The sequence below is a fragment of the Triticum urartu genome, chromosome 4 (assembly GCF_003073215.2).
Source record: "Triticum urartu cultivar G1812 chromosome 4, Tu2.1, whole genome shotgun sequence".
In the NCBI taxonomy this organism is placed as follows: domain Eukaryota; kingdom Viridiplantae; phylum Streptophyta; class Magnoliopsida; order Poales; family Poaceae; genus Triticum; species Triticum urartu.
In genome coordinates this window covers 619352706-619377749 of record NC_053025.1, presented here as the reverse complement: position 1 = coordinate 619377749, position 25044 = coordinate 619352706, and the positions used below count along the sequence as shown (strand labels likewise).

The window sequence follows — 25044 nt, the reverse complement described above, 5'->3', positions numbered from 1 at the left end:
GTGCATGTTTAGATCAGAGTCAGTACGTCATCAACTTAGTCAATGCCATGCTAGTGATTTACTCATGGATTAATTTAATCGAGAAATTGCCTATTTACTCAACACCGTACAGAACTTAAAGCACTCCCCAGCCAGACCAGCTCGGAACGACAGTTTCCAGCGAGCCAGGCTAGGTCAAGCCACCTCGAGCGCACGCGATGGGCCTCGTTGCACGAGTGAATATAGGAGGGATGCAAGCTTTGTACGTGGTTTCTTCTCCTACCTTCACTAAACTCCTCCCTAATCTCTTTTTTTTTGTCCTTTCTAATCTACACAATGGTACTTTGATTCGCGATAAGCTAGAAACAGTGCTTCGATTCGAGATAAGCTAGATACAGGAGTGAAAATGAAATGAATTATGTACTCCGCCAAATTTAGAAGATCGACTAGATACCAACGAAACTTGCCCTAAAGCTAACAACCAACATATGCTTGACATTTGTAGTCCCCCATCTCAGTTTACAAGGCTTGCACGTGTATCTAGGTCGTCAATTTAACTTATATAAAATAAATTGTTTAACATCAAAAATTATATCATTAGAAAATAGAATATCTAAAGTTTCTAATGATATTTTTTTTTGTAATATATGCCTCTTATTAAGTTGGTCAAATTAACGACCTAGGTGTATGTGCAAGACTTGTAAACTGAGATAGAGGGAGCAGGTGTTTGGCTTGAGATTAATTTGCTCTAGCGGATGGAGATGTCCTCCAACATATGCTTGACATTTGTAGGTGTTGGCTTGAGATTAATTTGCTCTAGAGGTTGGAGATGTCCTCTGATTAGAGCATGGGGGAACAAGCTAGTTAAGTACTAATTAACTAAAGGTCCCAGCTTAGTCTGTAAAGAGAGGAAGAGAAAGTATGCTGACGAGGGACAAAGGAATATTATTGTGTCAGCAATTAAATAAAGTTGCTTACTTTTCATGCATGCATACATGGGGCCTAATAAGGCTAACCTTGCGTGCAGCGACTTAATAAGGCTAACCTAACTCTTATTTATGCTATTTTAATTACTGATTAATCTGTCATTAGTTCTTCATGCTTGCAGCAGTTAACTGAAGTAGTTAGTAAGTAGTACTGGCCGGGGTTGCTGCACGCTAGCTTAGGGCCTCTTTGATTCATAGGATTTTGAAAGTGCAGGAATAGGAAAAGTGTAGGGTTGGAGTGGCATGCCCATTTGAATCCTATAGAATTAGCAATGATTGTTTGATGCCACGGGAAAAACAAAGGAATTGTAAAAAGAGGTTGGAGTGGATGTTAAATTTCCTATGAAATGTAGTACAAAAGATTTCATAGGAAATTTTTTTATGAAATCCAATCCTATAAATCAAAGGACCAACATAGGAAAAAATCCTAAGGATTTCAATCCTCCAGAAATCCTATAAAATTCCTTTGAATCAAAGAAGCCCTTAGCTTCAGCAATCTAAATTCAGTGAGTCGGTTAGTCAAGGAATTTGTTGAGGACAGCAGGTGGGGTTTGTCATCCATCCATTCATCCATTCCAGAGTTGTTCCAGACAAGAGAATCCTGGAGCAATCACATCACATGCATATGCTAGGATTGGAGGAGTATCAAATCTGGAGGCTGTGAGACACTGAGACCAAACAACCCATGTGACTGACATGACTAAGTTTCATGCATTGCTTAGCTTCTCTCACTTGACTTATTAGCCAATCAGATCACTTGAGTTGAGTTGAGCTGAGCTGCTAGCGAGCCAGCATTCTCAAGGGCTCCGTCCATCCATCATTGTTGGTTGAAACAATTCAATTCAATTCAATTAAAGAGGATGAGAATGTCGATTTCATTAATCCATCCTGCCTGTCTCAAGATATCATCATACATGATCAATTAAGCTCGACTGGACTAGCTTTACAGGCAGCAGGTACAGTAGTAACAGGATGCTGAGTGAAGAGGGCTGAATTTAAGCTAGCTAATATGCATGCTGATTAGTGGGATGAGCTGATGCAGCTTATCTTCATGCATGCCTCTGTATCTGTCAGCTCATCTTCTTCGTCTACTGTTTTAGCTTGCAAAACCATCTTATATTATGGAACCCTTTGTATCTCATTAATCAACTACGTACAGTACTACACTAGACTGCATGATGCTCAGTTTGAGACGATCTAGGCGTCGTCGCGGTACAAGTGACACTTGTCGTACCTCTGGTGCCCTGTCAGGATACATAACTGTCGCACAAACGATGCAAATTCAGTGAAGCGAAGCGAACTAACAAAGTAAAGGCTACATAACTCTCGCACAAGAGAATATATACTTGAAAAACAATATAATGCACTTTCAGCGTGTTAAGCAGAGCAAGAGAGATGGTTTTTTATCCAGCTTGCATGTAAGATGATCCGAGAAGCTTCAAAATTTCCTATCTCAACTACAAACCGCAGGTCTTGGTTAAACTTAATTTCCTTAGCCCAGCATTTATTTATAAGAAAAACAAATTAAGAATATACTGGTTTCAATACATATCAGTAATAGTATAATCACTTAAAATCAGGTTCGTTCAACAAAATATAATATAAAATGGAAGCAACAGGAAAAACAGCTACTAGCAGGAAGGTTGCTACCATGCACGCACAGCAGTATATATCAGGAGAAGCCCCGTACCAGGACAGTTTAGAAAGACAGTGTTGGTTTTTAACCGAAATTGTGTGCGCACTACAACAATTATTATTAGCTTGTCAAACTCTTGGATAGTCTCATGGTCTGGGACAATATCTATTATCCGATTATTAGCTTTTCAGCCGAGGAAAAGCATGGGCTGGAGAAATCTGGAGGAGTATATATATGAGAGACGTCCACATATGCCATTGCATCTTTGCACAGACGGGCCACTGTACTGTGACAAGAGCAAAAGTTAGAATATGAGTTTAACCTAGGTAGTAGGTAATTAGCAGGCAGTGATCTGACCACCCTACTAATTCAACTCTGCACCTTTGCAGGACCCCTATGGAAAACTAAACATGCTGAAACCTGCTCCACCCCACACTTTCATGATCCTTGGTAACTAGGAGTATTTGTCGAAGGTTAATAGGCATATATATGGATACACGTTGTGAGACGTGACATATTTAAATTCAGTAAGTGTTAACAACTGTTTGTTTGTCTAGTTGATTGTTACGTAATTCAGTTACTATAAGATGATTATGTGCAGAGTGAGCATATCTCTGAGCATATGTAGTGTCGAACCAAGCACAGGATAGAAACTCTCTCAGACCTGCCTGTTTAAAGACGACATGCACAATGAATATACTCCTTCCAGTTGATATTGCAGGCACATTATTCCCCTGCTGTTATTGAAATTGACTAATAAATAAATAAATTACCAGCGTATATATTCGTATTCATGCTCCTTGAGGTGAGGTATAGAGGAGAGGAGTGCATCGATCAGAAGAATATCCAAAACATGTAAATGCGACCAGCTTGTATGTCGCGTCCCTGTAGCACAGAGGATTCACCAGGGCACATTTTTATTTTAGAAATACGTGCATGTCCATGGAACTGTAGTAGTGAAAATTAGGCTAGCAGTGAAGAGTTTGTTACTCTTTTTTCCTCAAAAAAAAAGAAAAAGGAAAAAAAAAGAGAGTAATCACTCGATCATCAACACAGAAAGTACGTATATTGCACAAATCTCCCTCACAGAATACTTGCAGTGAACCAGCAGTCGCATTGTTTGCCTTTAATTTGAAGCAGAAAAGACGAGTGAGCAGTAAAATTTGTGCCAGAACAAACCTTGTGATTATTATTTCAAATAACAGTAAAACCGATGTCACATCGATCTACATCCTTTCTATCAAGCAGATAAAAACAAACATTAGACATCATACGGTGCAACCAAGGCGCTGTTTAGGTTGGCCAGAATGCGCAACCCCTCGTTTTCACTAAGCAGCGCCTCCGCCCCTCGCACATCTCCAAGCTCATTTTCACACTCTTGGATAGTCTCACCAGTCATATCCACACAATGGAGTAGACCCAATGACTTCAGGTCGCCCTTGTCACCTTGGTGATCCCTAATCATAGCTTGGCAGATGTTGAGCGTGCTCACCACCTTCTCATATTGCAACTCAGAAATGCTGAGAGCATACATTGTCAGCGTGCCTTTCTTGGCGTTTTGCAACATTTTCTTTACCTTGACGCTAGCATCAGTGACACGACCCTTCAGGATGTCAATCGAGATGACCACCAAGTCACGGAGGTCTTTAGCCTTGGCGCTCCGACTGTCCGACTGGAGGGTCGACAAACAGAATTCCTTTGTGACACCGGTGTCTTGGCTCTCGCCTGAGGTGTTCTTGCACGCTTCCACTATGAGGCTTGTTGCCTTAGGTTTGCCACTGCCAGAGCCGCCGGCTTGAGTGGTGATGCCATTGGAAAGGAGCAGGAAGACGATCACGGAGAAGACGATGGAGGTCGGCGCCATTGTTGCCATTGCTAGAAGGCTAGATACAAGCCTTCAACTGTCCTTAAGCAGAGGGAGATAGAGTGAAATGGATAGGGAAGGGTGTGTATTTGTAGATATGGATGTATGAATGGAGGTGTTCGTGAGTTTGAGTTTTATTTATAGTGCGTACAGTGAGAATTCATAAATGCAGTATGCCGCTTGATCATGGATATGCATATTAATTAGTGTCCAGTCTCTGCACATTTTGCACATCCAAGTAATAATGCCCTTTATATTTACAAATACGATCGATGCTCTTTCACATTTTCATTTATTAATGCACATGAAGCTTCCATAGATTGATCCTTTAATGCAACATAGCTTGAACATGGGTATCGAAATGATGAGTGTCCGTAGAATGCACAAGGATATATTCATGTTCATTTTGCAGCTCATCGTATTAATGCTCTCTATGTTCCACAAATACACATATACTCATTTTAGATCTTCTCATAGTAACACATATAATATCCATAGACTCATTAATGCAAAACAACTTGATCATGGATATCCAAGATGTATCTCATCAATATAGATTCACTATTGCAATGAAACATCTAACATTGATATCATCCATAGATTGATCCTTTAATTTAATGTAACATAGCTTGGACGTGGATATCCAAATGATGAGTGCCCATAGATTGCACAAGGATATATTGGTGTTCATTTTGTATCTCATCGTATTAATGCTTTCTATGTTCCACAAATACACATATACTCATTTTAGATCTTCTCATAGTAACACATATAACATCCATAGACTCATTAATGCAAAACAACTTGATCATGGATATCCAAGATGGATCTTATCCATATAGATTCATTATTGCAACGAAACATCTAACATCTAACACGGACATCATCCATATATTCATTATTGCAACATAGCTTGATCATGGATATCCAAATGACGAGTCTCTGTATAGAAAGCACACATATATATTGGTGCTCATTTTGTATCTCAGGGTATTAGTTGTTGGAAATATGCCCTAGAGGCAATAATAAAAGGATTATTATCATATTTCCTTGTTCATGATAATTGTCTTTTATTCATGCTATAATTGTGTTATCCGGAAATCGTAATACATGTGTGAATACATGGACACCAACATGTCCCTAGTAAGCCTCTAGTTGACTAGCTCATTGATCAACAGATAGTCATGGTTTCCTGACTATGGACATTGGATGTCATTGATAACGAGATCACATCATTAGGAGAATGATGTGATGGACAAGACCCAATCCTAAACATAGCACAAGATTGTATAGTTCGTTTGCTAGAGTTTTTCCAATGTCAAGTATCTTTTCCTTAGACCATGAGATCGTGTAACTCCCGGATGCCGTAGGGGTGCTTTGGCTGTACCAAACGTCACAACGTAACTGGGTGACTATAAAGGTATACTACGGGTATCTCCGAAAGTGTCTGTTGGGTTGACACGGATCAAGACTGGGATTTGTCACTCCGTATAACGGAGAGGTATCTCTGGGCCCACTCGGTAATGCATCATCATAATGAGCTCAAAGTGACCAAGTGTCTGGTCACGGGATCATGCATTACGGTACGAGTAAAGTGACTTGCCGGTAACGAGATTGAACGAGGTATTAGGATACCGACGATCGAATCTCGGGCAAGTAACGTACCGATTGACAAAGGGAATTGTATACGGGGTTGCTTGAATCCTCGACATCGTGGTTCATCCGATGAGATCATCGAGGAGCATGTGGGAGCCAACATGGGTATCCAGATCCCGCTGTTGGTTATTGACCGGAGAGCCATCTCGGTCATGTCTACATGTCTCCTGAACCCGTAGGGTCTACACACTTAAGGTTCGGTGACGCTAGGGTTGTAGAGATATGAATATGCAGTAACCCGAAAGTTGTTCGGAGTCCCGGATGAGATCCAGGACGTCACGAGGAGTTCTGAAATGGTCCGGAGGTGAAGAATTATATATAGGAAGTGCAGTTTCAGCCATCAGGAGAGTTTCGGGGGTCACCGGTATTGTACCGGGACCACCGGAAGGGTCCCGGGGGTCTACCGGGTGGGGCCACCCATCCCGGAGGGCCCCATGGGCTAAAGTGGGGAGGGGAACCAGCCCATAGTGGGCTGGTGTGCCCCCCTTGTCCCACCCCATGCGCCTAGGGTTGGGAACCCTAGGGTGGGGGGGCGCCCCACCTGGCTTGGGGGGCACTCCACCCCTTGGCCGCCGCCCCCCTAGGAGATCCCATCTCCTAGGGCCGGCGCCCCCCTAGGGGAGCCTATATAAAGGGGGGAAGGGAGGGGCAGCCGCACCCTTGAGTCTTGGCGCCTCCCTCTCCCCTGCTACACCTCTCCCTCTCGTAGTAGAACGGCGAAGCCCTGCTGCGGTGACCCCTGCATCCACCACCACGCCGTCGTGCTGCTGGATCTTCATCAACCTCTCCTTCCCCCTTGCTGGATCAAGAAGGAGGAGACTTCACGCTGACCGTACGTGTGTTGAACGCGGAGGTGCCGTCCGTTCGGCGCTAGGATCTCCGGTGATTTGGATCACGTCGAGTACGACTTCCTCATCGATCCCCGTTCTTTGAACGCTTCCGCGCATGATCTACAAAGGTATGTAGATGCAATCCGATCACTCGTTGCTAGATGAACTCATAGCTGGATCTTGGTGAAACCGTAGGAAAATTTTTGTTTTCTGCAACGTTCCCCAATAGTGGCATCATGAGCTAGGTCTATGCGTAGTTCTCTTTGCATGAGTAGAACACAATTTGTTGTGGGCGTAGATGTTGTCAACTTTCTTGCCGCTACTAGTCTTATTTTGCTTCAGCAGTATTGTGGGATGAAGCGGCCCGGACCAACCTTACACGTACGCTTACGTGAGACCGGTTCCACCGACTGACATGCACTAGTTGCATAAGGTGGCTGGCGGGTGTCTGTCTCTCCCACTTTAGTTGGAGCGGATTCGATGAAAAGGGTCCTTATGAAGGGTAAATAGAAGTTGACAAATCACGTTGTGGCTTTCACGTAGGTAAGAAAACGTTCTTGCTAGAACCCTATTGCAGCCACATAAAATTTGCAACAACAATTAGAGGACGTCTAACTTGTTTTTGCAGCAAGTGTTTTGTGATGTGATATGGCCAAAGTTGTGATGAATGATGAATGATATATATGTGATGTATGAGATGTTCATGCTATTGTAATAGAATCACGACTTGCATGTCGATGAGTATGACAACCGGCAGGAGCCATAGGAGTTGTCTTTATTTTTTTGTATGACCTGCGTGTCATTGAGAAACGCCATGTAAATTACTTTACTTTATTGCTAAACGTGTTAGCCATAGTAGTAGAAGTAATAGTTGGCGAGAAACTTCATGGAGACACGATGATGGAGATCATGATGATGGAGATCATGGTGTCATGCCGGTGACAAGATGATCATGGAGCCCCAAGATGGAGATCAAAGGAGCTATGTGATATTGGCCATATCATGTCACTATTATTATTTGATTGCATGTGATGTTTATCATGTTTTTGCATCTTGTTTACTTAGAACGACGGTAGTAAATAAGATGATCCCTCATAATAATTTCAAGAAAGTGTTCCCCCTAACTGTGCACCGTTGCGACAGTTCGTTGTTTCGAAGCACCACATGATGATCGGGTGTGATAGATTCCAACGTTCACATACAACGGGTGTAAGACAGATTTACACATGCAAACACTTAGGTTGACTTGACGAGCCTAGCATGTACAGACATGGCCTCAGAACACAGAAGACCGAAAGGTCGAGCATGAGTCATATAGAAGATACGATCAACATGAAGATGTTCACCGATGTTGACTAGTCCGTCTCACGTGATGATCGGACACGGCCTAGTTAACTCGGATCATGTTATACTTAGATGACTGGAGGGATGTCTATCTGAGTGGGAGTTCATTGAATAATTTGATTAGATGAACTTAATTATTATGAACTTAGTCTAAAATATTTACAATATGTCTTGTAGATCAAATGGCCAACGTTGTCCTCAACTTCAACACGTTCCTAGAGAAAACCAAGCTGAAAGACGATGGCAGCAATTATACGGACTGGGTCCAGAACCTGAGGATCATCCTCATAGCTGCCAAGAAAGATTATGTCCTACAAGCACCGCTAGGTGAAGCACCTGTTCTCCCTGCAGAACAAGACGTTATGAACGCTTGGCAGACACGTACCGATGATTACTCCCTTGTTCAGTGCGGCATGCTTTACAGCTTAGAACCGGGGCTCCAAAAGCGTTTTGAGAGACACGGAGCATATGAGATGTTCGAAGAGCTGAAAATGGTTTTTCAAGCTCATGCCCGGGTCGAGAGATATGAAGTCTCCGACAAGTTCTTCAGTTGTAAGATGGAGGAAAATAGTTCTGTCAGTGAGCACATACTCACTATGTCAGGGTTACATAACCACTTGACTCAGCTGGGAGTTAATCTCCCGGATGACGCGGTCATTGACAGAATCCTTCAGTCGCTTCCACCGAGCTACAAGAGCTTTGTGATGAACTTCCAATATGCAGGGGATGGAAAAGACCATTCCTGAAGTATTTGCAATGCTGAAATCAGCAGAGGTAGAAGTCAAAAAGGAACATCAAGTGTTGATGGTGAATAAAACCACTAAGTTCAAGAAAGGCAAGGGTAAGAAAAACTTCAAGAAGGACGGCAAGGGAGTTGCCGCGCCTGGCAAGCAAGCTGCCGGGAAGAAGCCAAAGAATGGACCCAAGCCCGAGACTGAGTGCTTTTACTGCAAGGAAAGTGGTCACTGGAAGCGGAACTGCCCCAAATACTTAGCGGATAAGAAGGCCGGCAAAACGAAAGGAGCTGCGGAATAAGCGGAGACTGGCGAAGGACGAGGTGACGATGCGCGTCGGGAATGGTTCCAAGGTCGATGTGATCGCCGTCGGCACGCTACCTCTACATTTACCTACGGGATTAGTTTTGAACCTCAATAATTGTTATTTAGTGCCAGGTTTGAGCATGAACATTGTATCAGGATCTCGTTTAATACGAGATGGCTACTCATTTAAATCCGAGAATAATGGTTGTTCTATTTATACGAGAGATATGTTTTATGGTCATGCTCCGATGGTGAATGGTTTATTCTTAATGAATCTCGAGCGTAATGCTACACATATTCATAGTGTGAGTACCAAAAGAAGTAAGGTTGATAATGATAGTCCCACATACTTGTGGCACTGCCGCCTTGATCACATAGGTGTCAAACGCATGAAGAAGCTCCATGCAGATGGACTTTTAGAGTCTCTTGATTACGAATCATTTGACACGTGCGAACCATGCCTCATGGGTAAAATGACCAAGACTCCATTCTCAGGAACAATGGAGCGAGCGACCAACTTATTGGAAATCATACATACTGATGTGTGCGGTCCAATGAGTGTTGAGGCTCGCGGTGGCTATCGTTATGTTCTCACCCTCACTGATGACTTGATTAGATATGGGTATGTCTATTTAATGAAACACAAGCCTGAGACCTTTGAAAGGTTCAAGGAATTTCAGAGTGAGGTTGAGAATCAACGTGACAGGAAAATCAAGTTCCTGCGATCAGATCGTGGAGGAGAATACTTGAGTCACGAATTTGGCACACACTTAAGAAAATATGGAATAGTTTCACAACTCATGCCGCCTAGAACACCTCAGCGTAATGGTGTGTCCGAACATCGTAATCGCACTCTATTAGATATGGTGCGATCTATGATGTCTCTTACCGATTTACTGCTATCATTTTGGGGTTATGCTTTAGAGACTGCCGCATTCACTTTAAATAGGGCTCCGTCGAAATCCGTTGAGACGACACCGTATGAATTATGGTTTGGGAAGAAACCTAAGCTGTCGTTTCTAAAAGTTTGGGGATGCGATGCTTATGTCAAGAAACTTCAACCTGAAAAGCTCGAACCCAAGTCGGAAAAATGCGTCTTCATAGGATACCCTAAAGAAACTATTGGGTATACCTTCTACCTCAGATCCGAAGGCAAGATCTTTGTTGCCAAGAATGGATCCTTTCTAGAGAAAGAGTTTCTCTCGAAAGAAGTAAGTGGGAGGAAAGTAGAACTTGATGAAGTATTACCTCTTGAACCGGAAAATGGCGCAACTCAAGAAAATGTTCCTGAGGTGCCTGCACCAACCAGAGAAGAAGTTAATGACGATGATCATGAAACTTCAGATCAAGTTGCTACTGAACTTCGTAGGTCCACAAGGACACGTTCCGCACCAGAGTGGTACGGCAACCTTGTCTTGGAAATCATGTTGTTAGACAACGGTGAATCTTCGAACTATGAAGAAGCGATGGCAGGCCCGGATTCCGACAAATGGCTGGAAGCCATGAAATCCGAGATAGGATCCATGCATGAAAACGAAGTATGGACTTTGACTGACTTGCCCGTTGAGCGGCGAGCCATAGAAAATAAATGGATCTTTAAGAAGAAGACAGACGCGGATGGTAATGTGACCATCTATAAAGCTCGGCTTGTCGCTAAGGGTTATCGACAAGTTCAAGGGGTTGACTACGATGAGACTTTCTCACCGGTAGCGAAGCTGAAGTCCGTCCGAATCATGTTAGCAATTGCCGCATTCTATGATTATGAGATATGGCAAATGGACGTCAAAACGGCATTCCTTAATGGTTTCCTCAAGGAAGAATTGTATATGATGCAGTCGGAAGGTTTTGTCGATCCTAAGAATGCTGACAAGGTGTGCAAGCTCCAACGCTCGATTTATGGGCTGGTGCAAGCATCTCAGAGTTGGAACATTCGCTTTGATGAGATGATCAAAGCGTTTGGGTTTATGCAGACTTATGGAGAAGCCTGCGTTTACAAGAAAGTGAGTGGGAGCTCTGTAGCATTTCTCATATTATATGTAGATGACATACTTTTGATGGGAAATGATATAGAGCTTTTGGACAGCATTAAGGCCTACTTGAATAAGAGTTTTTCAATGAAGGACCTTGGAGAAGCTGCTTATATATTAGGCATCAAGATCTATAGAGATAGATCAAGACGCCTCATAGGTCTTTCACAAAGCACATACCTTGATAAGATATTGAAGAAGTTCAATATGGATCAGTCTAAGAAGGGGTTCTTGCCTGTGTTGCAAGGTGTGAAATTGAGCTCAGCTCAATGTCCGACCACGGCAGAAGATATAGAAGAGATGAGTGTCATCCCCTATGCCACAGCCATAGGTTCTATTATGTATGCCATGTTGTGTACCAGACCTGATGTAAACCATGCCGTAAGTTTGGTAGGTAGGTACCAAAGTAATCCTGGCAAGGAACACTGGACAGCGGTCAAGAATATCCTGAAGTACCTGAAAAGGACTAAGGAAATGTTTCTCATTTATGGAGGTGACGAAAAGCTCGTCGTAAAGGGTTACGTCGATGCTAGCTTTGACACAGATCTGGATGACTCTAAGTCACAAACCGGATACGTGTATATTTTGAATGGTGGGGCAGTAAGCTGGTGCAGTTGCAAGCAGAGCGTCGTGGCGGGATCTACATGTGAAGCGGAGTACATGGCAGCCTCGGAGGCAGCGCATGAAGCAATTTGGGTGAAGGAGTTCATCACCGACCTAGGAGTCATACCCAATGCGTCGGGGCCGATCAAACTCTTCTGTGACAACACTTGAGCTATTGCACTTGCCAAGGAGCCCAGGTTTCACAAGAAGACCAGGCACATCAAGCCTCGCTTCAACTCCATTCGTGAAAATGTTCAAGATGGAGACATAGATATTTGTAAAGTACATCCAGACCTGAATGTAGCAGATCCGTTGACTAAACCTCTCCCTAGAGCAAAACATGATCAACACCAGAATTCCATGGGTGTTCGATTCATCACAATGTAACTAGATTATTGACTCTAGTGCAAGTGGGAGACTATTAGAAATATGCCCTAGAGGCAATAATAAAAGGATTATTATCATATTTCCTTGTTCATGATAATTGTCTTTTATTCATGCTATAATTGTGTTATCCGGAAATCATAATACATGTGTGAATACATAGACACCAACATGTCCCTAGTAAGCCTCTAGTTGACTAGCTCATTGATCAACAGATAGTCATGGTTTCCTGACTATGGACATTGGATGTCATTGATAACGAGATCACATCATTAGGAGAATGATGTGATGGACAAGACCCAATCCTAAACATAGCACAAGATCGTATAGTTCGTTTGCTAGAGTTTTTCCAATGTCAAGTATCTTTTCCTTAGACCATGAGATCGTGTAACTCCCGGATGCCGTAGGGGTGCTTTGGGTGTACCAAACGTCACAACGTAACTGGGTGACTATAAAGGTATACTACGGGTATCTCCGAAAGTGTCTGTTGGGTTGACACGGATCAAGACTGGGATTTGTCACTCCGTATAACGGAGAGGTATCTCTGGGCCCACTCGGTAATGCATCATCATAATGAGCTCAAAGTGACCAAGTGTCTGGTCACGGGATCATGCATACGAGTAAAGTGACTTGCCGGTAACGAGATTGAATGAGGTATTGGGATACTGACGATCGAATCTCGGGCAAGTAACGTATCGATTGACAAAGGGAATTGTATACGGGGTTGCTTGAATCCTCGACATCGTGGTTCATCCGATGAGATCATCGAGGAGCATGTGGGAGCCAACATGGGTATCCAGATCCCGCTGTTGGTTATTGACCGGAGAGCCATCTCGGTCATGTCTACATGTCTCCCGAACCCGTAGGGTCTACACACTTAAGGTTCGGTGACGCTAGGGTTGTAGAGATATGAATATGCAGTAACCCGAAAGTTTTTCGGAGTCCCGGAAGAGATCCCGGACGTCACGAGGAGTTCCGAAATGGTCCGGAGGTGAAGAATTATATATAGGAAGTGCAGTTTCGGCCATCGGGAGAGTTTCGGGGGTCACCGGTATTGTACTGGGACCATCGGAAGGGTCCCGGGGGTCCACCGGGTGGGGCCACCCATCCCGGAGGGCCCCATGGGCTAAAGTGGGGAGGGGAACCAGCCCATAGTGGGCTGGTGCGCCCCCCTTGGCCCACCCCATGCGCCTAGGGTTGGGAACCCTAGGGTGGGGTGGGCGCCCCACCTGGCTTGGGGGGCACTCCACCCCTTGGCCGCCGCCCCCCCTAGGAGATCCCATCTCCTAGGGCCGGCGCCCCCCTAGGGGAGCCTATATAAAGGGGGGAGGGAGGGGCAGCCGCACCCTTGAGTCTTGGCGCCTCCCTCTCCCCTGCTACACCTCTCCCTCTCGTAGTAGAATGGCGAAGCCCTGCTGCGGTGACCCCTGCATCCACCACCACGCCGTCGTGCTGCTGGATCTTCATCAACCTCTCCTTCCCCCTTGATGGATCAAGGAGGAGACGTCACGCTGACTGTACGTGTGTTGAACGCGGAGGTGCCGTCCGTTCGGCGCTAGGATATCCGGTGATTTGGATCACGTCGAGTACGACTTCCTCATCCCCGTTCTTTGAACGCTTCCGCGCGTGATCTACAAAGGTATGTAGATGCAATCCGATCACTCGTTGCTAGATGAACTCATAGATGGATCTTGGTAAAACTGTAGGAAAATTTTTGTTTTCTGCAACGTTCCCCAACATTAGTGCACTCTATATTCTATCAATAACCATATGCTCATTTTTAGATCTTCTCACAGTAATACACACATCTAACTTGCAAATACTAAGTTCCCTAGATTTGGAGCGTCCTGGTGCGTCGGTGGCTATGGGGTTGCCATGGACCCGCCTGTAAGGGTGTGTTTCAATGGTTGAGAGTAACACACACCTAGCTGTAATGGGCTGCCGATTTTCGTGTTTTGGGAAGGTATTGTCTGACTTAAGTTTTTATTTGTTCTCACTTTATGCTTTTAACATAATTTTTATATTATTTTTCTTTATTTTTTGTTTATTTTTATTATTTTTAATTTCAAAATTTCACATTTTTATTCACGAATAACCTTTCTAGATTAAGGGTCGCCTGGTGCATCGAGGGCTATGAAGGTGGCTATGGGCCCCGCCTGGAAGGGAAGTGTTTGTGTTGCTCGTTGAAAGTAACACACATACCTAGCCGAAATGGACCGACGGTTTTCCCGTTTTGAGAGGGTTTTTCTTGGTGTTTTGGTTTCTTTTGTGTGTGTTTTGCTACTATTTTAATAGTTTTCATTTCTAAATTTTTCCATTTTATTTTTCTTCCCTTTTTATATTTTCGTGTTTTAATTCAGGAATGTTTATTAAAATTATTGGAAATTTTAAAAAAAACTCAATTATTTTAAAACTGATGAACATTTTTAAAAATGAATAAACACTTTTGAATTCATAAATATCTCTAAAGTCAATTAACATTTTACAGTCTACGAAATCTTTGAAATTTGTGATTCTTTTTCAAATTTGTGAACATTGTTTAGAATTCAAGAATATTTTTGTAACTTTGTCAATAGTTTTTAATTAATGTTTTTTTAATTCACAATGTTTTTTAAAACTCAAGAATTTTTTAAATCCATGACCACTTTTTATTTACCAAACATTTTCAAATAAGAAAACAATAGCTGGCTTTTCTAAGCTAGCAGTAAGCAGTGGAGCAAAAAAAAACTAAGCAAGCGAGCGGGGCAGGAAGCAGAGTTGAGTGAGCGAGAGTTTCGTTGACCGGCCCATGTGAGTATTATAACAACAATTTCATATTTTCAGCATGGAGATCCCAATGGGATGGGCTTACATAACAACCAACAACTGATATCGATATCGAAGCATGTAAGGACACCACAACCATGCACCGGACAACTCCGCTCTCCCCTCAGAACAAATATAGTCTCCAACAACATTGTAACACGATATGAAAACAATAAAACAATGACAAAACATAACTAACACCCAAGCCAAGTCAGCTCACACTACGAAATACTTTCCTTAATTACACCACGTACGTTGGTACCCAGGGGTGTAAGAACCACCTACAAGTGACCAATTTGGCTAAAGTGCTAAAAATGTTAGAAATAGAATTAGCACATTGGGTTTAATAATTAACATGTGGTAGTTAGTGAACCATCATTAGTCTAAGCGGTGTGTTCAACACTGAACCGACGCATGTAACTTACACCTTTTCTAGGTGTCTCTTCATCTTGTATATATAGTTCAAAGATCAACGAAATCAGTGGTTGTTGGATCATTCGTTTCTCTCATTTTTCATTTAAAATTTATCATCACAGATCAGAGCAAACACATGTCTAAAAAAACACCTACAAGTGACCAAATTTGCATCGACTGCTAAAATGTAGCAGCCCAACAAACATTTAGACAAGTCTAACTTGACCAGCTCTGATGATAAACGCCAGTATCATGCACATCTTACTTCAATTCTAGTTATGGGCTTACAACATTCTACATACAGGGGCGGAGCCAGGATAAAAAGTATGAGGGGGCAACGATTTGTTGAAACTTTTGTTTGACGAAAGATGTGTACGTATTTTCTCTTGTGGGGAGATGTGTCAAAAAAAAATTGGCAGGAGTTATGTAGAACTTTTTTCCCGCAAGGGGGGGGGGGGGGGGGGGGGGGGTTGTCCGATTTCTTTTCGCAGGGAAATGTGTAGAAACTCATGGCTAGATCATTTACAAACACTGGTCACAAAAATATTCATAATTTGACTAAGAAACAAAATCTTACATTTTCTTGTAAGATAATTTTATCACACGGAAATATTCAGTTCAACGCAAAAATCAAATAAACCAACAATTAATATTCTGGTCTTCATTTTGTCTTCTCAACACACCATTTAGAGTGGTGGAGAAAACCCGCTATATAAAAAGGTCCAACTCTTCCTCAACTAGCGGTATGTGACTAAACTTTAGTACCATCTCTTGCCCTTTTATTCATGGGCCACCATTTGAGATTTCAGAAATTGCTATGGGCATGGCCTATTAGTTCTAATATTGCACGTCACAAATAATGGAGTTACCATCGACTGTGACAACATGATGCTACTATATTACAACATGGAAGGAGTAGTCACAGGCGTCGATGAATAAATGTATAGGAGGATAGTGTGTGGAGATATTATTGGCCATAGAGGAAAGGAATTACCTGTTCGGAAAAGGTAATTTGGTTTATTCATTGCTGATTTGGGAAATAAGCTTAATGTGATGCATTGAAGGGTAACAAGTTTCATTTTTTTTCATTCCTTTAGCTGGAACATTTCAGATATGCTAAAGATATGTAATTATTGTGCAATGCTTATAAAAATGAACAAATATTTCTTGGGCGAATTAGAAATAGCTAGTTCTTACTCAAGAATATTAGCCGTCGAATGAATATCTTCTCATTGCTTCATACTTACGGTTTTAAACAAATCTTAGTGCTTCGACTGGACAGCTCTTAATTGTCCGCTTAGAAATGGCTAAATAGCAAAACATATGAATGAATCTAAAATCATTTCTAGCATATTCTTAATCTAAAAACTTTAAAGCTGACAGTTTTGACATATGGAAGTTATTTACATGTTTGCGTCATGATGAAAATTTTAATATACTAGCACGTGAGGACGCACGGGTTGATTAGTTTAATTCGTAGTAATCAAGTTAATTGTCAGCATATAACAGCACGGGTCTAAGCATATATCGTATATTCAAGATTCACGCCGTCATAGATCAAATAAAAAAGAGTTTGTGATCGGAAAAAATTTCATGCCTCCTTGTCCAGCCAGACGTCGCCTCATCTGCACACACAGGACCTCCTGAATCTCTGACCGCTGCATCTCGTCCTGTCAAGCCAACATTTTTTTTAATCTTTTTGTGAAGTAAAAGAGTTTTTATTCCATGTGATTAGAGTTACACTGAGCTGGCAGGTCGGTCGGAGTCCTTCCGAAACAATATGGGCCTGAAATTATTCACAAATGGAAAAGACGAAGCAAATAATTAATGATTCAATCAGAGCCTGAAGTGGTGGAGCGCAGAGGTGCCGTCGAGGCCCTTGGCCCTGTACTCCCGCAGCAGCTCCTCCACCGTCGTGCTCCTGTACCGCGCCGACGATGGGCCGTAGCACTATCTTGGACGCGACCGCGCCGGGTGTCCCGAAGAAGCAGGCCACCGACAACCTCGGCCCGGAGGTCTTGGCCAACACGCGGTGCTCCACGCTCTTGAACCTGTCGTTGGACATGAGCTGCAGGTGGTCGCCGATGTTCACCACCAGCGCCCCCGCCACCGCCGGCACGTCCACCCACTTGTTGCCATCGAGGCCGTCCACGAGCACCTGGAGGAGCACGGTGAGGAAGCTGGGGTCCGAGTGCCTGGTGGTGCCCAGCGTGAGGTGCGGCTCCGGGCACGCCGGGTAGTAGTGGCCGGCCACGTTGAGCCCTTGCAGGCACGCGGTGTCCTGCTCCAGGTCCAGGTATCCGCCGCGGTGGAGGCCCAGCGCCTCTGACAGCAGCCCGAGCAGCGTGCGGCTCAGCCGCTGCACGAGCCTCGCGTACTCCGGCACGACCTGCCTGCACGCCGGCGGGATCTGCTCGGGCGACGGCGGCTCCGGCGCCATCTCCAGCAGCAGGGTGTCGCGCCAGTTGGCTGCCGGTGACTGGAACAGGTCGAAGTTGGAGTTGAACCGGACGCGTCGGCGGTGGTCCCGGGTGTAGTACGGCGCCCTGGCCTCCGCCGGCTCCTCGTTGAAGCGCCGCACCGCCGCGAGCACCTCGGACATGGCCTCCTCCAGCACGCCGTGGTTCAGCACCTGGAAGAAGCCCACCGTCTCGGCGGCCGCCCTCACCGCCCGGACGGCGTCGTGAGGCCAGCTAGGTCGATGACCGGGATCGTCAAGTGATGGGTTGGTGTGTTGTCGGGCGGGTGGTGGAAGATGGCGGGGACGGCGGTGACGCCCGCGTCGACGAGGCCTTTGACGCCAACCTTGAGCGCGCGGAGGCGGTCTGTGTCTGTGCTGCTCCTGGTGGTGGTGGACATGTCGCCTGGAATAGCTCTGTCATGTGTAATGTGATGGAGGGTTGGTTTGATTGCCAATGCCGCGGTGGTCGGGTCGGTCGGTCCGGCCAGTAACCCCGGAAGACGCGCTTAAAACGGCAGCGGCAAACGTGGGTGGAGGCCAGGCCAACCCCGACAACAAGGGTGCCGGCAACAACGACGACGATCGGGACAAGTGTCGGAGTTGCGGCATAAGAGCATCTCCAACAGATGCGCAACGAGCGGCGCGCTAAAACAGTTTTGTGCGTGGAGATAGCGGTTTTTTGCGCACGGCAGGGCGCTGGCTCCAGTAGCGGCTGCAAAATATTGCACGCGCGGCCCCCTCCAACAGACGCGCTAAACTGCAGCGCACGCGAGTAGCCGGCGCTTGCCATATGATGCATTTTGGAGACAATATGATGATATTTTGAACATCAAAACAAGACATGGCATAGTTTAAAATCATACAAACAAGTTCATGAATAAAAGTTCAAATTCATGCCCACAACATCATCCAACCAAGTTCAAAATTCGAACCAAGTTCATGACAAAAGTTCACACAAACGAATGGCACATCAACAATCATGCCTCGTCCTCGTCTTCATCCTCCTCCTCCTCTGATTCATTATCCTCATCCGAAGACGATTCTTCCTCCTCCTCTTCATTGTCACGCGCCGCATTATCATGTGGAGCTTGAAAGGTGTTGGCAAGATCTTCACCGCATCATACGAAGATGTGTAATGAGGCACACCGGAAGACATTCCACCCATGCCGCCCAGAGGTGCTCCCATGCCTCCCATGAGAGACGCAAAACTCATACTTCCCATGGAAGCTCCGAAGCCACCCATGCCTCCCATGGCCCCCATGGTAGCTACGAAGCCACCCTTGCCATCCATGTCGCCCATGGTAGCTCTGAAGCCACTGATGCCTCCCATGCCGCCCATGCCACCCATGCCGCCCATGCCATCGCCATGCCGCCCATTCCACCCATGATGCCCATGCCGCTCATGCCAACCATGGCTCTTTTTTGGACCAAGACTTCTTCATGGGCAAGATTGATGTACTCTGTTTGCTTCTCATCGAGCATAGATGTGTCCATAAAGAACAAGTACTTCTCCCATTCCAACAACCTAGTTCGCTCCTCCATGGCCAATTTCTTCTCCTCCAATGCCACCTTCTTCTCCACGGCCGCCACCCTTCTCTCCTCGGCCGCCAACCTCCTCTCCTTGGCATCTTGGTTCCTTGACATCTTCCTCACATCGTTCGCTTCCTTTCTTGAATTTACAATAGCTTCCATAGCATTTTTTAGCTCGTCATCTCCTTTTCCTCTTCTTTTTTTTCTGTCTTTCTTGCATCCATCCGGTCTTTTTGGCTTGGAGTACGAAGCCGAGTTTGGTGTAGGGCTTCTCTTGCCGTCATCACTTGATGCCTCCTCATCATCATCATCCAAATCAATAGTTCGCTTGCGTTTGTTGCTCTCCTCATCATCGACACCATCACGGGGCTTCCATTTCTCATCACCCTTCAATTATTCATAGCAATGAGGCAAGGTAAATGGTCTCCCTTTCTTGATCTTCCCTTTCTTGGTCTTCTTCTTCTCTCCTGGAATAAGTTTTGTGCAATAGTGAGCTACAAACAAAAAAACAAATTAGCACTTGAAACACCAAGAAGAAGCATGATGAACAAGTTAGCGCTAAAAACCCAAAATTTCCAGCACGACGCTTATATAGCGCGGCTGTTGGAGATGCTCTAAAGGGTCACTGGGCCCGTGAGTGCCGCATGATGCCGGCATGCGTCGAAACCGTGCAAGCAGATCGTCCGGTGAGAGGGCATTGAAGGCAGTTTTTTTGCCCAAAAATACCCCCCAAAAAAACAACTATAATGCTAATAAGGCTGCTATCGGAGATGCTCTAACATCAGTTCAATGGCGGCCGGTGTAGACTTGCACTAGGGTAGGAGGCCGACCAGCAACACAAGACACCCGTACGATGGCTGAAATCGGCTCGGTGTAATGCACGGTTGTGATGGCCATCAATTGTTGATCCACCCTAATCGCGTGAGCAGGTAACTCCGTAATTTGGATCAAGGGCATCAGACATGATGGCAGGGCCACTCCATTATTAAGTTTGCTTATGCATGCTCGGATTAAACAGTTCCATCACTACTCGAACTTTCATATACCTCGGGGGTGTCGGGGTCTTTGACGAGAGTCAAAACACAGACGCTCGGAAAACTAAACAACGCCGAGAGCCACTCTCGGCAAACCTGGCTTCACGACAACTATCTAGTTTGTCGTCACTGGCTCATGGTGAACAAGCACTGCACGACAAACCGCGTAGACACCGAGAGCCGTGCACGGTAAAGAGGAACCACGTGGCATGCCCGCTCGAAACAGACGGCTCCGTCAGTTAACTTCCAAATTACCGAGAGTCCGTTTCTCGACGCTCGGCAAAGTATATGCCACATCCTTTTTCCTTTTGTGTGTGTGTTCTTTTACCCTCTATGTTTTCGTTTGATATTTCATATCTTTTAATGACTAAAGTTTCAAAATGCCATGACTTGTGTTTTGTGTTAGATTTTTTCAAATCTCAACTTCTAAGCACTACTCCCTCCATTCCTTTATATAAGGTATATTATTTTTGCCGTGGTGCCCAAGGCACAAAATGATAGCGTATTTAGGACGAAGTTATCCTTGGCTAATTTCTTCGTTAGTGGCAAGTAAATCAATTATGCCATGAAAGAAAAAGAGATACTTGCAATAGGGAGAAAATTCTTACTGAGCACAGCTAAACGATGAAGATCCCTAGACCTAGGGTTACAACCTGTACCAAGAGGGCTCTTGGTACATGCAGCTATTACCGAAAACGGTTATCGACCCTCGGTACTGAGTAAGCCACATCATATTTACCTTTTATTTGTGTGTGTATCTTTGCCACTCTCATTTTTTGTCTGATATCTCATGTCTTTTAATGACTCAAGTTTCAAACTAACATGACTTTTGATGACTTGTGTTTTGGGCTAGATTTTTTCAAATCTCAACTTCTAAGCACTATAAAGTAAAAGAATGAAAACAGACATGTCGTAACATGGAGAAGCAGGTATTCATCAACCCCTACCCCCTCTCGGTGCCTGTCAACGTCGTAGACCATCCGGGCCTCCGTAAGGGCGCACGGCCGGAAAACACCATCTCGGTAATGTCTAACTAAAATGGTAAGGTGCTTTGCGAAGCATGTAAGAAAATAAAAGGAGATGTAAACAACAGCAAAAGGAATAACACACATATTTACCGAGCACGACTACGAATGGAGAGGACGTGTGGACCTAGGGTTACGACCTTAACCATCAACACTTGTGGTCTTGTTAACCATCAACACTTGATGCTCTTTCTTGGTTTGTACCTCCGTAGCTTTGAGCGTAGCGAAGAGCTCGGGAATTTTCTTATCCATCCCTTGCATATTATAGTTCATCACGAAGCCTTTGTAGCTTGGTGGCAGTGATTGAAGAACTCTGTCAATAACACTATCATCCGGAAGATTAACTCCCAGCTGAGTCAAGTGGTTATGATACCTAGACATTCTGAGTATGTGTTCACTGACAGAACTGTTCCCCTCCATCTTACAGCTATAGAACTTATTGGAGACTTCATATCTCTCAACTCGGGCATTTGCTTGGCCCTCCGCGAAACCGAGTCTTCGATGGGCGATCCCGTGACAGAAAGGGCTTAGACTTTGTTTGTCATCTCGCGATGACCTGTCGTAACATGAAGAAGCAGTTGTTCACCGTGGCCTACCCCCTCTCAGTGTCAGTCAATGCCCTAGACCGTAGGGGCCACCAGATGGGTGCTTGGTCTATAGAACCGGGCGAGGGCCATCAGATAGGTGCTTGGTCTTTATTTTCCTATGACATCACACATGATTTCCCATGCCGCTTCCGGGCATAATTTCATGTGGTGCCTTGGAGATCAGGAATTTCCGGCGATGAAACCCTAGCAGAGCAATAAATTTCTCGAATATTGCACACGTGCCTGGAAAATGCGGGGGGCGTGGCACGTGTCATGCGATGGCCTCCTTTGGGAGCACAAGAAGTTTTGAGGCCACCGGAGCAACATGCCCCGCGCTTCCTGCACAAACCGGACACATTCCCTCTCGATACCCAGAAACCACAAGTACACACATGCAAACTAAGAAGTTAATTTGAGCTCAAATGCATATAAATCAAACAAACTCCCACATAATTACTCTCAAACTAAAAACCACAAATCACTATACTTATAGAGCATTGCACGAGCTAATCTAGCAATGAGAGATGAAACGACAAAGTTGCTAACCTTTGTGAATACTTGGATAGATGGGGTGTCTTCAATTTTTGACAAATCTTGGCAAAAATGGAGGAAGAGCTCGAGCAAGTGGAAGAACAGAGGAGAGAAAGGGGAAAACAGATAGAATGGGCTCGGGCTGGACGAAGGGTTTATGTAAGAGCAGTCGGGGGCACGGGCATCATTAGTCCCGGTTCCAACGGCTAGGAGCGATCGGGGGCACGGGCATCATTAGTCCCGGTTCATTTGGTACCTCTAGTTCCGGTTTGTGATACAAACTGGGAGTAAAGGGGCATCAGGCTGGGGCCCCAAGAGCTCATTTAGTCCCGGTTTGTAACACAAACCAGGACACGCTCCTAGCCATTGAAACCGGGACTAATAGTCACATTAGTCCCGGGCCGAATCCAAACTGGGACTAACGATCCGAACGTAAAGTCTGTTTTCTACTAGTGAATACATAGCAAAATCACAAATGATGATTATATTCCAGGAAGTGCAAGTAAGCTCTGTGATCACCACGTTCCCAATTTCTCGAATATTCCAAAGCCACTCAAGTCACAAGTAACACAATTCCCAATTGCAGAAGCACAAAAGAGGCAGTCGATATTACTCAGCTTCATTAGGACGATGAACCCTCCTTGACATCAATGATCATGATGTATCCAATCCTGCACAAACATGGGAAAACATCAAATATCACAAATAACAAATCCTCGGCTGAAATCCCAATAAATCCCAATACAGGAACAAATCATCCAAAAAGAGGAGGGGTTCAGCAGCGCGACCAACTCATATCTCCTTGACGCTGTAGCGAGGATCCATGCACTCGGTATTTACAGGAGAGCTGCGTATTTGGATTGATTAGAAGGAGGGCAAAGAATGCCGGCCAGTTACAGTGTGCAAGCTAACGCATTAGCTAGCAAAGGAAAAAACAAAGCCAACACAAAGCATAAAGTTAGCATGGCCACCAAACGTGCCGTGCCAGCTTTCTGGAGGCGATCGAGACATGGGATGGACAATGCCCGCCTTGCTCTGCACGTCAAGTTCCTTTTATCTTCATCATATTCAAAGATAGCAGATATATATTGTGTAGACGTGCCAGAGGTATATATTCTCTATCCAAATAGTACTAACATTCTGGCTTACTCATTTCTGTCCGTGATTAATGTTGTGTGGATAATCATAACCATCCATGGGTATATACCATAAGACAAAAATGAGTAAAATTTATGCCACAGCAAATGTTATGATTATTATTTCAAATTTATTATCCTTTCTCGCAGATAAAAAACAATCATTATACTAATCTAATCACGGACATCATATGGTACAACCAAGGCGGTGTTGAGGTTGAACAGAATGTGCAGCCTCTCGTTATCAGTTTGCAGCGCCTCCGTCCCTGGCACATCTTCAAGATCAGTTTGGCACTCGTTGGAAGTGTCGCCGGCGATATCCACACAGTGGGGCAGACGCAAGGAGTGCAGGATGCCCTTGTCACCTTGGTGATCCTTAATCATGGCTTGGCAGATGTTGAGCGTGCTCACCACGTTCTCATATTGCAGCTCACAAATACTGAGAGCGTACATCACCAGTGTGCCTTTTTTTTTGTGTTTTGTAGCATTTTCTTGACCTTGACACTAGCATCAGTGACACGGCCCTTAAGGATGTCGATGGAGACGAGCACCAAGCCAGGGAGGTCTTTAGCCTTGGCGCTCCGCTTGTCCGACTGGAGGGTCGACAAACAGAATTCCTTTGTGACATCGGGGTCTTGGGTCTCACCCGAAGCGTTCTTGCACGCTTCCACTATGAGGCTTGTTGCCTTAGGTTTTCCACCGCCAGAGCCACCGGCTTGAGTAGTAATGGCATTGGAAAGGAGCATCAAGACTATCATAGAGAAGAAGATGGAGGTCGGCGACATTATTGCCATTGTTAGAAGGCTAGATACAAGCCTTGAACTGTCCTTAAGCAGAGGGAGATAGAGTGGAATGGATAGAGAAGGGTGTGTATTGTAGAGATGGATGGATGGATGGAGGTGTTCGTGAGGTTGAGTTTTATTTATAGTGCGTGCAGTGAGAATTCATAAATGAAGTATGCCGCTTGATCATGGATACACATATTAATTAGTGTCCAGTCTGTGCACATTTTGCACCTCCGGCTAATAATGCCCTTTATATTCATAATACAATTGATGCACATTTCAAATTTTACTTTTATTAATACACATGTTGCTTCCATAGATTCTTTAATGTAACATAGCTTGATCATGGATATCCAAATGATGAGTGTCCGTAGAATGCACAAGGAT

The 25044-nt window shown here is 44.6% G+C and overlaps 1 protein-coding gene and 1 pseudogene across 1 annotated transcript; both read right to left on the bottom strand.

Moving 5' to 3' along the window:
• Positions 1-3774: 3774 nt before the first annotated feature.
• On the bottom strand, positions 3775-4554 carry LOC125554461. The gene has a single exon (XM_048718017.1). The coding sequence runs from the start codon at positions 4472-4474 to the stop codon at positions 3863-3865; it is 612 nt and encodes a 203-aa protein (XP_048573974.1). The 5' UTR covers positions 4475-4554; the 3' UTR covers positions 3775-3862.
• A 12730-nt stretch (positions 4555-17284) lies between these two features.
• LOC125554460 lies at positions 17285-18488 on the bottom strand (annotated as a pseudogene).
• Positions 18489-25044: the final 6556 nt, after the last annotated feature.